Genomic DNA, 18,268 nt, shown 5'->3' with positions numbered 1-18,268 from the left:
CAAAGCTTTTCACAATGAGCCGCAGCTCTTTTTTTTTTTTATAATGATAAAGCTTAGCTCTGCTGTACTGTGTTGGTTCTACAGTGAGACTGTCAATTACTATGTGTAATGCCCTCTTTCGTTCAAGATTTGCTCAGGAAGCAAATTCTTAGGGTGCTTTCACACATCCTGTTTTCGCCGTCAGGCACAATCCGGCGAATTGCGGACAAAACTGATCCAGTGTCTGTTGTTGCCCGATCAGTTTTTTTCCACATAGACTTTTATTAGCGCCGGATTGTGCTGCATGGCGTCGCGTTTCATCCGGCATGCACCGGATCTGCTGAAATTTACTGGTCCGGCTGTCGGAATGGACGCACACTGGAACATTTTTTTTTTGTCTCCGGCAAAAAACGGCGCAGTGCAGCATTTTGGATAATAAAAGCCTATGGGCGCCGGATCCGTCGGCATGAGGCAAAACCATGCATTCCAATGACTGATCTGGTTTTTTAATCTGAGCATGCTCAGATGAGATGTAAATTCATTTCTGGCCTCTCTCTCTCTCTCTCTGTCCGTCGGTCTCTCTCTATCGGTCGGTCTCTCCCTCTCACCCCATCTCTCATACTCACCGATCACGAGCGCGGCGCTGCACAGCTGTCACACTGCTCCGGCGGCTTCTCTGGCTTTTCAAAATGCCGGCCGCTCATTATTCCATCTCGTGTTCACTGCTTCCCCCGCCCACCGTCACCTATGATTGGTTACAGTCAGACGAGCCTTGACGCTGAGTGACAGCTGTCTCACTGCAACCCATCACAGCAGCCGGTGGGTGGGTCTATATATTGCAGTAAAATAAATAATTAAAAAAAATTATGTGCGGTCCCCGCCAATTTCGATATCAGCCAAGGTAAAGCCACACGGCTGAAGGGTGGTATTCTCAGGATGGGGAGCCCCACGTTATTGTGGAGCCCCCCTCCAGCCTAAAAATATCAGCCAGCAGCCACCCGGAATTGCTGCATCAATTAGATGCGACAGTCCCGGGACTCTACCCGGCTCATCCCGAATTGCCCTGTTGCGTAGCAATCGGGGTGATAAGGAGTTAATGGCAGCCCATAGCTGCCACTAAGTCCTAGGTTAATCATGGCAGGCGTCTATGAGACACCTTCCATGATTAATCTGTAGTGAAAGTAAATAAACACATACACCCGAAAAATCCTTTATTTGAAATAAAGGACAAAAAAACACCCTCTTTCACCACTTTTTTAATCCCCAAACACCTTGCAGGTCCGGCGTAATCCACATGAGGTTCCATGACTTTCAGCTCTGCTACATCGGACGCTGACGGGAGCGGCAGTAGAGCACTGCCGCTCGCTGTGAGCTCCACGGAGCAACTGAAGAGTCGCACTGTCTGCGGTGACGTCACTCAGGTTACCCGTGGCCACAGCTGGATTCTCGGTACAAACTGCTACAACGGATCCGTATTTTTACTGGATCCGTCACATCAGTTTTACCACAATCTGCGCCGGATCTGTTGCATCAGGCACACACCGAATTTGTGAAAGCACCCGTAAAGAGATTTGTGTCTGTCCCATAGATCTTAAAAGGTCATTACATAAGATAAACTTAGGTTTCTATGGAATAAATATGATTGTAGATATCAAGGTATAATTTTGTACAACTTTCTATGTCCATCATGTCCATGTAGACCGCCTAGGAGGGTTAATCCTTCTGATAGATTCCTTTTAAAAGATTTTTCTTTCATCTGCATAAAATTCTGGCAGCATCTTAAGAGGTTGGTATTACATAGTTGTCATATAATCTATCTTCCTTGCTATAACTATTTTTACTCCATTTTCTATTTTATTTTTGTTGCTGAATGCTTGACATGTTTAATTTGAACACTTCATGGTAACGTGAATGTATCTGAAAGTTATTGCACTGCAGAAATCTTGCACTAACATTTATAAATCACATTTTAAACCTTTTAATTACTGTTTTTAGCTATACATTATTGAATGAAAACATTTTGACTGTGAAAAATTACAACTCTAGTAAGATGATGCTGACTATCTAATCCTCCCTTATGATATTAGCACATTAAACCACTATATTTAACAATTCCTTTGATCTGTAGAGCGAAATCTAAACCCGAAGGCTGCTTGTCTGAAAAGGCGCGAAGAAGAAAAGGTGTCAGGTGTGGATCCACAGATGGGGCTTCCTGGAGGACTGCCTGGTCTTGGGGACTCTCATAACCCAGTGGGCCATATGTAAAGTGAGTAATAGGTTGTGGAATGAAAGCAATCTAAAGACAATATCCTGTCCTTAATCACTATTCCTTGCCCTTAGTATGGTTTTTAAATTTAGGTACATTTTATCATGTCCATTCCCTTGTTTGTTTTTTTGTTTCAGGATTGCAGTACTATATGCTCCGAATCAGTATTTGTAAGCTACAATTATGAGTGTATGACACTGTCTCAATCTTTTGATTATAGTTTCACCTTCTGTAGGTCCCACTCATGATTCCGGCTTGCTATACTGATGCAAAATACTGAATATTAATATATACTAACATGTGGATAAGGTCTCAGGCTGTTATCTTTTACTCAATACTGATATTTTCCAAACGTCTTGTCAATTTTGTACTGCATCTTTTGCATATGTTCCATTTCTAAAGGAAGCGTTTCCAGGGGATACTGTATGAGCACTGATGCCTGGATGTGAACTGTATGTTCTAGATGAAATACATTAAAGAAGTTGGCCATAGATGAGCTCTTCTGATTTCCCAAATCCTTCTGTAACCTGAGATGCTCCCTTGGTCATATGACTCGCTGAGAATAGTGAAGAAACTAAGGCAGAAAACAAGCGCAATAGGGGTAGGGATAAGATTAGTATCTCGTCACCTGGGAAAGTTGTGTGTGACACAACTTGTGTGTGCGTGTGTGTAATAACAGCCTGCTACAGATCTGCGGATAATGCACACAGTGATTGGAGATAATCAGGAAAAATTGCGGTTCTTCTGCGCTAAGTGATGCTATGGCTTTGTCCTGAGAAAGAGGCTACGTTGCCGCGAAAGGTGTAGACTTATAAACCATTTTCAACTGAATCTATTTTGAGTCCATTAGATCTATTGAGGTATTTTGTTGTGTTCACCTCCTAGCTGAGAATCCTATGACTTCCTGTGATGTCATGTGAGCTTCTCCCTGACATCCTTTCTCTGGAATCTGATGCGACACCAGTCACGTGACTTCATGCTGTGTGCATGTTCGGTGCTCCCTTCAGCAGTGCTCACTCACTGCTTCTTTGCATAGGGCTGCAGACACGGTTCTCCCATCTCCCTGCATAGAGCTCCCTCCAGAGTGCTTTATTTTAACAGTAAAGTGTGTGTGTGTGTGTGTGTATGTGTATGTGTATAGATATATAGATATAGATAGATAGATATATCTAATATTCTTGATAAGTATTCATTGTCGTGATAGAGATGTAGATATCTAGATTTACATTTATATCTATATACATGCACTCTCCTTATTACATTAATACATTCATACTTCTCTCTCCCTATACATCCCATCACAGTAGAAAATGATTAGTCAGTGAGGGAAAGCGGGGGATAAGCCTTATTGCCATAGCTGGTGTTCTATTGCTGTGTTACTTCTACAGAAGTGGGCCATTTATATGGATACACCTAAATAAGGCTATGTGTGCACGTGTGCGTATTGCATGCAGTTACGCTGCGATCTGCACCGCAGCATAACTGCATGCGTCCTGCGTCCCCAGCACAATCTATGAAGATTGTGCAGGAGACGTGCGCACGTGGCGTTTTAGAACGCTGCGATTCGGCTGCTGCCCGAAGCGTGCCTTCTAAGAAGTGACATGTCACTTTCGTGCGCTTTGCATGCTGTCTATACAGGTAGAAGAAAAGACCGGGTTTATGCCGCGCTGAAAACCACTGATGCGTGTAAATTAAAAGATTTCCTTTTTATTGGATAGTTCCTACGCGTTTCAGAGACATCCGTCTCCTTCCTCAGGAAAAGAAATCAGAAGTTGATTTCTTTTCCTGAGGAAGGAGACGGATGTCTCTGAAACGCGTAGGAACTATCCAATAAAAAGGAAATCTTTTAATTTACACGCATCAGTGGTTTTCAGCGCGGCATAAACCCGGTCTTTTCTTCTACCTGTGTGATACAAAATTCCTCTCCCGGGGCTGCAGCTAAACCACCAGGCACTCACAGGCTATCATAAGGGGTTGTGACTGGCACAACCTCACCAGGTGAGTGCTTCTTTGTCTTGTTTGTCCACCCTCATACCGGGTAAGACCCTATTGCGCTTTTTTTCCCCTTTACAGTTTTACAAGGCATGCTGTCTATATTGAGAGGCAGCATGCAGAGCGCACGAATTCTGCAGGCACCATGCGCTTCAGAACAGAGCTTTTCAGCTGCGCTCTGAAGGGGACCTTTTGTGTGTGGTGCAGAGCGCACACGTGCTTACATAGCCTAAAATGGGAATGGTTGGTGATATCAGCTTCCTGTTTGTGGCTCATTAGTATATGGGAGGGGGGGGAACTTTTCAAGATGTGTGGTGACCATGGCGGCCATTTTGAAGTCGGCCATTTTGACTCCAACTTTATTTTTTTCAATGGGAAGAGAGTCATGTAAGGGCGCTTTCACACTTGCGTTGTGCGGCATCCGTTACAACGCGTTGCGTTAAGTTTTCTAGCCACGCGAGAGAGAGAGACCCCATCATCACACACATCCCGGCACTACCGCCCCCATCATTATCACCGCGCACGCAGGCACTACCGCACTCATCATCACCGCACACGCAGGCATTACCTCAGTGACGTTCCCGCTGACAGCGCGACTCCCTTCAGTTTCTGCGTGGAGCTTACAGGAGCGGCGGTGTTCTACTGCCACTCCTGTCAGCTTCATGTAGCAGTGCTAGATGCGTCGCGGGACCTCGTGTGGATTACGCCGGACCTGGAGGGGTATTTGGGGATTTTAATAAAGTGGTGAAGGAGGGTGTTTTTTAGTCTTATTCCAGATAAAGTATTTTTTTGGGTGTATGTGTTTATTTACTTTCACTTACAGGTTAATCATGGAGTGTATCTCATAGACGCCTGCCATGATTAACCTAGGACTTAGTGGCAGCTATGGGCTGCTGCCATTAACTCCTTATTACCTCGATTGCCACCGCACCAGGGCAATTCGGGATGAGCCGGGTAGAGTCCCGGGACTGTCGCATCTAATGGATGCGGCAATTCCGGGTGGCTGCTGACTGATATTTTTAGGCTGGGGGGCTCCCCATAACGTGGGGCTCCCCATCCTGAAACTACCAGCCTTCAGCCGTGTGGCTTTACCTTGGCTGGTATCAAAATTGGGGGGGGGGACCGCACATCGTTTTTTTTAAATTTATTGTACTGCACGATATAGACTCGCTCATAGGCGCTGGTGGGTGGGGAAAGCAGTAAATACTAGATGGAATAATGAGCGGCCGGCATTTTCAAAAGCAGGGGAGCTGCCAGAGGAGTGTGACAGCCGTGCAGCACGGCGCCCGTGATCGGGGAGTATGAGAGAGGGGATGAGAGGGGGGAGAGAGACCAGGAGTGGTTTTAAACGATTTAGATCGTTCTGCTGGACATGCTGAGCATGCGCAGTAGAACGTGATGGAATCAGTCAGCGGATTCCGCCGCTTAGTGCATTGTGGCGGAATCCGCCCCCATAGACAATCATTAGACACCTTGCGCGGATTCTAACATCCCAAAAAATGCTACATGCAGTGGTCAGTGCACGGGCAGACAGACAAGCCGGCTCTCAAGTAGAACTTGTATAACAAAAACAGAGTATTTGTCCAGCACTTTCCAAGATTATTCAATCCATGTTAGGCTTTTTCTTCATAAAAATTCACTTTTATTGTGCAGGTTTTAAAATCTTGTCATAAAAACATGTTTTTATGACAAGATTTTAAAATATGCACAATAAAAGTGAATTATTATGAAGAAAAAGCCTAACGTGGATTGAATAATCTTGGAAAGTGGTGGACAAATCCTGTTTTTGTTATACACTTTTGTTCTATACTAGCAACAGGACAGAAGAAATGCTAGCATAGACTTCCAGTATCCGTGGTTTCGGATGCTGCACATCTTGTATCTTCACAGCATAGACAATTGCCTTCAGATAACCCCAAAGAGAAGTCTAAGGGGGGCAGATCGGGAGACCTTGGTGGCCATTCAACCGGCCCATGATGACCAATCCACTTTCCAGGACACTGTTCATGTAGGAATGCTCGGCCCTGACACCCATAATGTGATGGTGCCACCATCACATTATGGGTGTCAGGTCCGAGCATTCCTATATGAACAATGTAGAGTGAGCAGAGGGAGGGGTTTACATGGCATTTCAGGGCTGTTCTCACTGCTGGCTTCCAGCACAACACGAAAGGCTGATGCAAAGTGTAGTCAGAAAGGAGCAGAGGGTTTGAAGGGCAAGGAACACTGACAAAAGACCTGATGCCAGGGCACAGGAATCAAAGCAGAAAATATCAGATAAAAATTGGCAGAAATGCTATATGGGGATCTTTAGGGGCACTTATCCTTAGGCATTTATGGCAACTGAGTTAGGGAACTAGACAACCTTTTTAATGGATTGCAATGCAGCAGATTTATGACTAAATGTTCCACTTCTAGCCCTTAACAGTTCTGCACCTTTTAAATATACAGGGTGCCAGTTTTATACGTAAATCACTGTAGATATAGGCTCTTGCTCATGAAGACCAGCAATATTAATGAAAGTCTTGATGAGGTGCCGTGCTGTAGTCAGTAGTTCTTGTTTCATTAAGAAGCGCACGCCTTTTAATGAATCAGTAGGGTCTGAAAAGTGGCGTGTAGGCCCCACAAATCTTACTCCAGTCACAGACTGGAGTAAGATTTCTGTTAGGCACGCCATAACACGTTATGCTTTTGTCCTACCCCAGTTCCTCCCACTTTGGAAGAGCTGGGAGAAACTAGTGTGAAAATGCTAAGTCACAACACTTTTGCACAACTCTGTATTTCACAGAAATATTGATACAGGTAAAATATATATCTTTTTACAGCTTATTTAAAATTTTGTTCTAAAAACATTGATGGTTCATGGCTATAAGGAGTGAATTTAAGCCTCTATTCCTGCAGTCAAGATTCTGCAACTGTTTTTTTCACTTTTGCTATTCTGTGTAATCCCAATACCTATTTCTCTAGGTCAGGTCAACTTTACTTATGTCTGTCACCATAAAGAACTATTTTCACCTTTTTCTTTTTTTCTTTTTTTTTTTTTTTTTATAAAGCGTTTTTGTTAACAATATTATGTGAATAATAAGTACAATTCTAGCATGTTATTCTAATTATCTTTTTTTTTTTTCCCTCAACAGTTTCGTCATGTTTGCTGGATTTTTTACATCATACGTTGGGTTATTTTTATATATATATATAATTCTAATTTTTAAAAAAGTTTTACAATTTTTGTTTGGGGATAACAAACAAACTTTGAGACATGGAATTCTTTGTGGCCTTGACTATATTTTCCTGAGAAATAGACTCTTGACTGAGTTTTACAGTGGAAAGAGATAAAGAAAAAATAAACAGACTTGGATTGACGTCTCAACTTTGAACTTGTGCTCAAAGAAAGCAGAGAAGTCATCAGGAATTTGCCTTAACTGAAAAAAAAACCTTAAGTGGTGGAAGTTGTAGAAAGTTTTCCCAGAAGTTATCCGCCCTGCTCTGCTGGGAGTAATGAGTATTTTCCCGACCTTGTGCCTACACTTCTTAGAAAAAAACAAGAGAAGTTTTTGTTGGAATAAAAAAAAAGAAAAAAAAAAAAAATAGGCATGTGAGTTATTTCATTTTTTTTTTTTTTTTAAGTTAGAACAAATAGAAAATATTTTTTCAGGTTTGTTTTTAGAAATTTTTTTTTTTTTTTATTAAATTCCGAACAAAAATTTTTTTAACACAAAAAATATAGATAAGAGCTACAGTGGTCCATCCTTATCTTGACTCCCTATAATACCTCAACCACTGTGCGGTCTACCTATCCTAGGGTTTATTTTTCCGTCTGATTTAAGTCACCCTATTCACAAAAATTTTGCTAGCTGTAATAATAATTTTAGGAGCTGAAATTGGTAACACCTATGGTGCTACAAATAAAAGTTTCTCTGTATAAATATATATCATATGTTTGATAAATCAAAAGGTAAGATTCCTGTGAAAAGCAGGGACCTTGTACAGCTCAGGGTAGGACTTGAAAAGTACCGGTAACTTAGTAAGTTTTATTTTTTTTTTTTTTGTTTTTTGCTTGCGCCCATGTTTAAGACTTGGGGTTCTGCAAATTTAAAATCAGAGAAATAAAAAATGAGGTGACATTCTCCTAATTCTATTGGCTTAATTTCAAGGGGAACTTGTAATGGTGGTCTAATCCACAACACCCTCCATGTTGACCGTGTGTAATTCACATGCTTCCCTAATTATTGCAGTTAGATCTGCAAAATGCACCTCTATGGATTGAATGAAATTTTTCAGACAGCTTTCACTTTCCAGGCATTTTTTTTTCTGACTTGCAGGATCTACCGAATGTTTCCACTCCACATGGTTTTCTCTCGTCTTTTTTTTTTCTTAGTTTTTTTTTTGGGGGGGGGGGGTTTAATGGATTTTGTAACTGAATAGCGTACCTACTAACAAATGTAACTGCCTTTTAACACACAATCTGTTTTCACCAGATAAACCATTTATTACAGGCTAGATGATGACTTGCTGATCGGAGGTTGTCCTACTGCCAGGACACAAACCGATCAGCAAATCGATTAACTTTCTTTTCATGACAAGGATATGTTATTCTAGTTGCCCAGCTGCCTCTCCATTCGTTCTATATGGGACTACCAGAAAAAGTGAAGTATAACACTGCAGCCCCCCAAGTAATAAATGAAAGGGCAGTTAAGCATGCACACTGCCACTTCATTCTAACAGGGATAAAGGCTACCCACCCTACTGATCAATGTGGGTCTAAGATGTTGTACCCCAACAATCCACAAGTCCTCATTTATTATATGTATGTGTATAGAAATTGGGGAATTAAGGAGGAAACAAAGGGGCTGTCTAGTATAAAAATAAATTTATATTTATATTTATTTTTATACTAGACAGCCCCGTTAAATGTTTCCTCCCTACTTCCCTAATTTCTAAACACCTTGAATTGAACAGGAATGGATCATCAAAATTAAATTATTTCTAGCCCTTTTAATTGTAGAAATGTTTGAGAAAAAAATATATATATATATTTTTTGGCTAATCTGAATAACCATATAGATTAGCAGTTTTGAGACTAGCCACTAGAGCAAGAAGAATCCTTTAGACACACAGTAGGCTGATATTTCCAGATATATTGTGTAGACTGTAGGCACAGATATTGCCTCAAAAAGGGCACGGGTATACCAGCTGCTTACGATTTACTCATGTTAGACCCAATATGCATCTTTCCTGTTAAAATCTATTAAGAGTTTCTGACAATAACGTTACCCTCCATTCCAAAGTAAACATTTCACCACATATAGTCAGTTGTTTGGTGCATATACCGTGTGCCCTCCTTTTGCAGCTGCTATCACTGTCCTCCTAGACTTTGGAGCACTGTTGGCCTATTTGCATAGTGGACCTCACGTGGGTCAAACTACCTAATGTAGTGTGCATAGAAGTTCTGCTGGGAAATGTCTCTCCAGCCGTCTGTCTTCCCTGGTCCATCAGAGGGCAAGGAGTAAACGGACATGTCCTTCAAAGCGTAGGATAGGCACAGATGTGTGCCATTCATTGAGTTATATAGGATAAAATGTATACTTTATCACATGAAATAGGGGGTTAAAGCACATAGCTTGCCACCCTGTCTATACATGCAATAAGGGAAAGAGTTGTGTGCCTTTATTGTGGCCAAGCCTAAGGAAAAAAATGATACGGACTGGGAAAGGGTAATGAAAACTGAAAGGAAAATTGTCTATCACCCATACCAAAAAATCACAGCACAGCTTCCAATTTTTTTTTTTTTTAAAGCTTTGAATTGTGATTGGTTGTTATGGGCAGTTTAAATAAATCTCCCCTATTCTCTTCTACTGACTAACATCTGGTGAATAAAAAGAACATTAAATACATTCCCTTTTAAAGGTGCAAAAAAGCCATTACTTTTACCATTAATGCATTGAACACTTACTAAATCACAGCCTATGTGACACTGCTATATAACAGTGGAATAAGTACTTGTATTTATACTACTTGTAGAAAATCCTTTTGTAACACTTCTAGTTTCCACAAATGTTTATCATGTAACTTTAGGGCTAGAAAGCGGCTTGTTGTAGATGTAGATTGCATGGCTGGACTACATTTTTTTAAAAAAATTAGTCAATATTTTATTTTTCTATGTTAGTCGATTCATTACCTGTATCTGGAAAGCGTTATTTCTAGAAGACCTTGCCAGTCTCAAGCATTCCATGTAGATAGGCAGGAGTATCGGATTTGTGAACACTATCATTTATATTGCAAAGACAGTTATATAGTCCTGCCATGCAATCTAAGCTTTGTACAACAAGAGTCCAGATCACTTATTTCAATAATTGGATTTCCTCAGTCATCGTGATGTCCAGGGCTTAATACTGCGGTTGTTACCATTTTCTTATTTATTGGATTATTTTCCATAGATTTTTTTGGGCTAACATGCAGAGTTCAGATCAGCTATTGCATGTGGCTGGCTTATTGTAGTCCGAGTATTATTGTTAGTAAATTGCATATTAACTTAATGTCTTAAAATGTATTTTGGGTCATTAGTGACTTGGTTTAATTTTCTTATTCTTTTTTTGTTTTGTTTTTTTTACCTTCTCAACACCCCCCTCATCCCCATCAATCATCTCGTTGTTGCTCTCTATACTTTGAATGAACAATTGAATTTTTTCTGTCACTGAGTATTTCTAGTTAAAAACCCAGAATGTGATATTTATTTCCCACATATCCATAATAACAAAGGCTAGAAATGTCATCGACTTAATAAACCCAAATAAAGCCAGAAAGTAATGTATTTTGAGAATGTTTCATTCAAGACTTAATTCAAACATGAAATTGTTTCTTGAGTGCCTCAGAATTTCTTTTTTTTTTATTTTTTACAAGTGTCAAATCAGCTGGCTGGATTTTTCATTTTTTTTTTTTTATGGATTTGGTAAACTGTCCTGTAAATATACCAGTGTTGTAGCAATATATGTAAGCTTTTTATAACTGTATAACTTCATGAATCCCAGTCTTTCAGATGTGGTATACTGATGAATGATTAAAAAATAAAAAGAATACATGAAAAAGTTTGTAATAAAAGTAACATTTTGAAAGAAGGGTATATTGTGTTTATTTTCCCCCCATTTGGTACGATTGTCTGCTCAATCCTTTTTCAGACCTATAATATTGAGTAACAGCGACTGAAAACAGTATTGCTATGAATGAAGTAAAATATACTTTCAGCGCACACAAAAAGTACTTGCTGTGCGGCTGAATAGTTCTAAGTTCATGTTCACGCAATGAACATAGCTACCATTCAACAACCAGCAATTACACAACAAAATCCTGATCTGTATTATGGGGAATGTTTGTATGCAAATTCCCTTGAAAGAGGCCCCGAATATTCAGTTTTAACACCTGTCAAGGTATGCAAACTAAAGAAAATTCAGTGCAAAGGCAATTCAATAAAAATATATAAATTTTATTTACAATCAAATTTTAAAACACAAAAAATGAGTAAAAAGATTTTATATAGATGAACTAAGATGGAGGACCAGCAGGTGGCGGCCTCGCTCCACAGATTAGTGAAAAAAGTTTGCATTAGAAAAATTTATTGAAAACATGGGGAGATAGTGTTTGTAATACAAATCCCACAAAAGGATCTCCAAAAGAAAACTTGTATGTAAAAGGCCATTCAGTATCTAAAGTGCACACGGAATGGCATCACAAATAGTGGACAGGAGACACAGGTGAGAGATGAGCATAAACACACACCAAAACATACCAGAGTATTAGAATAAATAAAGTAAATACTTTTACCTAAACTGTGGAGCGAGAGTCCGAGAAACACCGACCTATAGGTTTCGGTGTAATCCTTCTTCCAAGGGTGGTCTGTCACTCATAAACGGCACCCTTTTATATCGCAATCCACCAATGGTATTGTAATATGACAGACCAATCCGAACAGTCTATACATGTTATGTCAAGTGACTTTTAAAAACGTCAATCCATTGGTGGGGGTGTGTATGCTCGATGTCATCCTGGTCACATGACTTTGCTTACAACTTAGTGACACCGCGCGTCCTAGGCAACCCGCCCACCGCAGTAAGTATAAGCGCCGCTGTTGTGGGTATGGGGGGGGGGGTATTCAGGATGACATCTGGGTCATGTGACCTCGCGTACAAATCGCGTCCTGCCGTCGCCTAGACAACCCGCCCACCGCAGTCAGTATAAGCGCCGCTGTTGTGGGTATAGGGGGGGTGTAGTCAGGATGACATCTGGGTCATGTGACCTCATGTACAAATAGCGTCCTGCCGTCGGCTAGACAATCCACCCACCGCAGCCAGTATAAGCACCACTGTTGCTGGTATAGGGGTGTGTATTCAGAATGACATCTGGGTCATGTGACCTCACGTTCGAACAGCGTCCTGCTATCACCACCTTACCAAATGTGGGCGTTGCTGTCAAAAGTACAAACGAGATGCAACAAATGGCAGCGCGCATGTGTGCCTGGAAACCATCCAGCAGTTCTGATCACCCTAATGGCGCATGCGTGGATGCCCAGACAGTCCGACATCACCACCAGCGCATCCAGCCCCCGCCTTTGAAACAACCAAAAGGAGAAATGCTTCCATGGAAGCGGCTTAGCGGACGCGCTAGGGGCGAAAGCCAACCGGACAAACACACAGGTGCACAGGTAAGGAGAAGCTGTTGGTGGTTAAATGGGAAACATATGACAGAGTATAGAAGTGCATGTTACATTACATGCTATATAACATAGGAATTTGTTTAAAATTATGCAATGATGCAGCGAGAATAACACAGTATTGCATCTGTAACAACATTGTACATATAAAATACAAAGATGCAAATGCATAATAATGAGTGAAAAAGCATGACAAAATATAATACATAAAGTAGAATCACATCATTAGGTAATGCATAGCAGAATGCAACATGCAAAAGTCACATCCTCAAATGTTCCAGAAACCCCATGCGTAGGCTCACATAGTCGAAGGTCCAATCGGAAAAAAAGAGACGTCCAAGCACAAGGGCAGACACCACCAGTTTGAGACAAGGTACATAAGAGTGCATACTATAATAAAACGAAAGAATGATAAAATCAATTAAAATACAGAGACCACTTAGGTGGTAGAACAGAGGGGACGACAATCAAATAGAACATGCAAAATGAAAATGAGCATATACAAAACATATGCGTGGTATGATGACATACAGTATTTATAGAAATGATGCAAAGCTCATGCATTCATTTAACCCAAATGGGTGCTGAGTCTTGAGGGTCCAGATCCATCTGGTTTCACATTGTGCGAGTAGGCAACTAATGTTGCCTCCTCAGATACCCATTTCGATCTGGTCGATACCACGCACTTTCAAAAGGGTGTGGTTAAAGTCATGATATATTCTAAAGTGTTTAGGTAAGGTCTTAAGACCTTCCACATGTTCCTCGTCCTTGGCAGCCATAATGTCACGTATATGTTCTCTGACGCGGACTTTTAAAGCCCATGTCGTAAGGCCGACATAGATACGAGAACACGGGCAAGGCGCATAGTAAACCGCACCTTTGGACATGCAGTTAATCATCTTCATAATCTGAAAGACTCCACTACTATCAGACAAGGAAAAATCATTAGCTGTTTCAATGTTAGGGCATGTAATACAAAACCTACAGGGTGAACATCCACCCTCACAGCACATGGGGATAAAAAATGGAACGGAGAGAGGAGTTTATCTTTTTTACTATAATGACTTGATGTTAACAAATTCTTCAGATTCCTTGCACATCGAGCGACAACCAATTGTTTGGGTGGAAGATATGTTTGTAGAATCGAATCGATGGTCAAACTTGACCAGTACTTTGACATCACATCAATCATCCTGCTTCAATGCGAGTGATTCTGTGTGATCATCCTCATAGTATTTTCTGATTTTTTTTTTTTTGTTATGTTATTATTGAACAGCAACTCAACTCGTGACTAGTTCCTCACCCTATTATAAGCTCTCTTAATCGAGCGGTTGCTGGAGCCATGATCTTTAAACCTGTCACCAACACGTCCAGGAATTCTAGGGACACCTCATGGAATTTGTAGGTCAAATGTAAATTAATGTTCTTGTTTAAACTCTGAAAAAATAAATTCAATTCCCTAACATCCCCCTGTCAGATAAAAACTGTCATCAATGTACCGCATCCAGAAAGGAATGCAGTCCATTGATGACATATGATCTGACCGGAGGAGATTCCTCTCCCAGAGCTCCAGGAATAAATTAGCGTATGAGGATGCAAAATCCGCCCCCATTGCAGTACCCTGGAGCTGTAGATAGAGGGACCCCCCCCCCCAAAAAAGAAAACATTGTGAGGTATATATGTTAAGGTATGTATTACATGCAATGCTGGATGGGAGAGGTACAGCAATGAACAACTATGTTTCTTTAGATAGATAAGAGCCAACTGCTTGCATCCAAGGCCTGTATAGGTATTTAACACTCACCAGCAAAGACCAAGGGGAAGGAGAGTATTTAAGGACACCAAGGGAAGTAATGATGATTAACAGCTAAAAGGTGAGGAAATCCGCAGGGTCCTAAAAGTAAAATGATTAACCCCAAACAGAAGAGATTATCATGTCAGGGAGCAGTTTGTGTAGCCAAACGCTGCGACCGTCTACAGCTGGATACCACAGGACTGTCTGTCAAGCATGACACACAATGACAGCATCTGTGTTTGTATGCAACAAACACATATTGCACACATATATACACACACATATATTACACACGTAATATATATGTGTGGCATCTCTACCTGGTCAGGCACCACTGAATACTGTACCCATGCTGGGGGCAGTACAACACAGGTAATTCCAGAGACTGACTAGGGTGTGGACACACGGAACACGAAGTAACCAGGAACACACACACAGCTAGAGGGGACCCCTGGGTAGATCCAGGTAGGGGAGGGGGGGGGCGTAGCCCTCGCATCCCAGCTAGTGGTGGGTGGTGTCACTGGGAACAGGAAGTGTGCAGAGGCAGTCAGAGGAAGTGGAGGAGCAAGCCAGTCTGAAGTGCAGAGTGGAGAAGATCAGGGCACTGTCAGACCCTGCACCGTTAGTGGCTACTGGCGGGGGAGAAGGGCTACCCTGGGGTGCCGCCCGAAACCCACCTAGGCAGTAGCAAGAGGTGGTGAGTAAGGGAACTACTCAGTAGACCCAGCCCGCACAGGGAAACAGCTCCCCAGAGCAGGGGCCCATTCAGTTGGCCTGCTAAACCTGCTGGTGAGGGCACTTTATGCGACTCACCAACCACACAGAGTCCGCAGCTACAGCAGCAACGAGGGGGCCCATAAGGAGGACAGAGTTTGGAGCCGTCTTACCTTGGTCCACGCTGCCCGCAAAGAAGGCTAGAAAGGGAAGAATGGCGGAAGCGACTTCCCTGGGTGATTCCAACTACACTTCAAGTAGGAGTCACCTCAAAACAAGAAGAGCTAGGAAGGCGAGTCAGCAGTCACCCCTACATCAGCCGAAGGGATACCTGGTTCCTCCTGGGTCACCATAGCATCGCCCAGGTTAACTCACCTCTGCCACCTGAAAGTGAGTAAAAACCCTGAAAGACTTTGCTGCCTGTGTGTGAGTTCTCCTGCGACCTGTGGTACTACACACTTACACTGGGCCCTGGGGCCAGCCTCACTCTCGGGAGGCCACAACAACTGACTGCATCTACCATCAGCCCTAGGTGTTCCCTAAACTACAGTGGCGGTCACCCTGACCGCAATACCGAGAGTGGCGTCACGAATCCTATTGGTCAACCTACCTGTGACCAGAAGATTACCAAGCCTGTGGAGACCCTGCGGCAACCGTACCTGAAGGTAATGTGGGGCTCCACAATTCTGGCGTCACGAACAGGATAAGGACTAGACCTGTTAAGACAGGTGACCATGTGCTTTGGCGGTCCGCATGCAAAATTTGAAGTGCCGCCATGTTGCCACCGCAGAAAGCGCGCCAAGAAACAGCAGCCCGCGCAAGAAGAAATAATCGCCCATGAAAAGGTGTGGCTACCCAGAGAACCCCTGCAGCGTTCTGACCTTGCAAGCGATGAAGGTGGATGCAGAGAGAGGATGGCTCCTGCAAGCGAAGGCCAGGAGGAGCTCGGATGGATCAGGCCTGTGACTGCTGCTGAGCTGAAGTCTGGAGGATGGCTGAAGTCTGGAGGATGGCTGACCGGATGAAGGAGCAGAGCAGACGGGAGATAGCTGTGTGGGGGAAGGAGATGGTGCTGGCCATGAGGAATCTGAAGATGTCTGTGCAGCGAGGCCTGCGTGGAGGTGCCGCCCACGCCCATCCGGAGCCCACACCAGCGATGGCGACCCTGCTGCAGAGCATCTCCAGCCTAGCCCTGGGTGAGTCCTGCACTGCCCCTGCTCGATCGGGTGTGCTGACCCTGCCGACGTTACTACCGGAGCCCACTGCGATCCCTGCTGCGATCCCGACTGAAGTCCCTGCTGCGACGTCCAGTGCAGAATCGTCCCGCTCGGCCAGACCAGACCAGGCCGCGACACCTTCAACCATGGCCAGGCCAGGCCAGGCCGCAACGCTTTCTACCCCGGCCAGACCAGGCCAGGCCGCAGCGCCTTCTGCCCCTACCTGCAGACCAGAAGCGGTCACAGCACCCCAGTCGCAGACTGGGGATGCCGCCCATTGGTTCCTGCCAGAAGAGGCCGAAGAGGGGGCTCGAGTTAAAGAAGACTTAAAGGCTCGGTTCCTAGCCCACCTAGTGGACATGTACAGTTAGGTCCAGAAATATTTGGACAGTGACACAAGTTTTGTTATTTTAGCTGTTTACAAAAACATGTTCAGAAATACAATTATATATATAATATGGGCTGAAAGTGCACACTCCCAGCTGCAATATGAGAGTTTTCACATCCAAATCGGAGAAAGGGTTTAGGAATCATAGCTCTGTAATGCATAGCCTCCTCTTTTTAAAAGGGACCAAAAGTAATTGGACAAGGGACTCTAAGGGCTGCAATTAACTCTGAAGGCGTCTCCCTCGTTAACCTGTAATCAATGAAGTAGTTAAAAGGTCTGGGGTTGATTACAGGTGTGTGGTTTTGCATTTGGAAGCTGTTGCTGTGACCAGACAACATGCGGTCTAAGGAACTCTCAATTGAGGTGAAGCAGAACATCCTGAGGCTGAAAAAAAATAAAAAATCCATCAGAGAGATAGCAGACATGCTTGGAGTCGCAAAATCAACAGTCGGGTACATTCTGAGAAAAAAGGAATTGACTGGTGAGCTTGGGAACTCAAAAAGGCCTGGGCGTCCACGGATGACAACAGTGGTGGATGATCGCCGCATACTTTCTTTGGTGAAGAAGAACCCGTTCACAACATCAACTGAAGTCCAGAACACTCTCAGTGAAGTCGGTGTATCTGTCTCTAAGTCAACAGTAAAGAGAAGACTCCATGAAAGTAAATACAAAGGGTTCACATCTAGATGCAAACCATTCATCAATTCCAAAAATAGACAGGCCAGAGTTAAATTTGCTGAAAAATACCTCATGAAGCCAGCTCAGTTCTGGAAATGTTATTCTATGGACAGATGAGACAAAGATCAACCTGTACCAGAATGATGGGAAGAAAAAAGTTTGGAGAAGAAAGGGAACGGCACATGATCCAAGGCACACCACATCCTCTGTAAAACATGGTGGAGGCAACGTGATGGCATGGGCATGCATGGCTTTCAATGGCACTGGGTCACTTGTGTTTATTGATGACATAACAGCAGACAAGAGTAGCCGGATGAATTCTGAAGTCTACCGGGATATACTTTCTGCCCAGATTCAGCCAAATGCCGCAAAGTTGATCGGACGGCGCTTCATAGTACAGATGGACAATGACCCCAAGCATACAGCCAAAGCTACCCAGGAGTTCATGAGTGCAAAAAAGTGGAACATTCTGCAATGGCCAAGTCAATCACCAGATCTTAACCCAATTGAGCATGCATTTCACTTGCTCAAATCC

The 18,268-nt window shown here is 42.9% G+C and overlaps 1 protein-coding gene across 5 annotated transcripts in view; it reads left to right on the top strand.

The window, feature by feature from the left end:
• Window positions 1-11,352, top strand: part of TCF3 (transcription factor 3) — a 246,785-nt gene extending 235,433 nt beyond the window's left edge. For 4 of the 5 annotated variants that reach the window (XM_075352621.1, XM_075352618.1, XM_075352619.1 and 1 more), the window contains 2 exons: window positions 2,108-2,245; window positions 7,375-11,352. In XM_075352621.1, the coding sequence (XP_075208736.1) occupies window positions 2,108-2,244 (137 nt within the window). In that variant the 3' untranslated portion in view covers window position 2,245; window positions 7,375-11,352. Of the gene's footprint in view, window positions 1-2,107; window positions 2,246-7,374 lie in introns of those variants that run through there. The other variant, XR_012754630.1, reaches the window with a different exon arrangement.
• The last annotated feature ends 6,916 nt before the right edge of the window (window positions 11,353-18,268 follow it).

The sequence above is a fragment of the Anomaloglossus baeobatrachus genome, chromosome 1, assembly GCF_048569485.1.
Source record: "Anomaloglossus baeobatrachus isolate aAnoBae1 chromosome 1, aAnoBae1.hap1, whole genome shotgun sequence".
Taxonomy (NCBI): Eukaryota; Metazoa; Chordata; class Amphibia; order Anura; family Aromobatidae; genus Anomaloglossus; species Anomaloglossus baeobatrachus.
The sequence above is the reverse complement of the archived record's forward strand: the minus strand, read 5'-3'. Positions and strand labels throughout refer to the sequence as shown.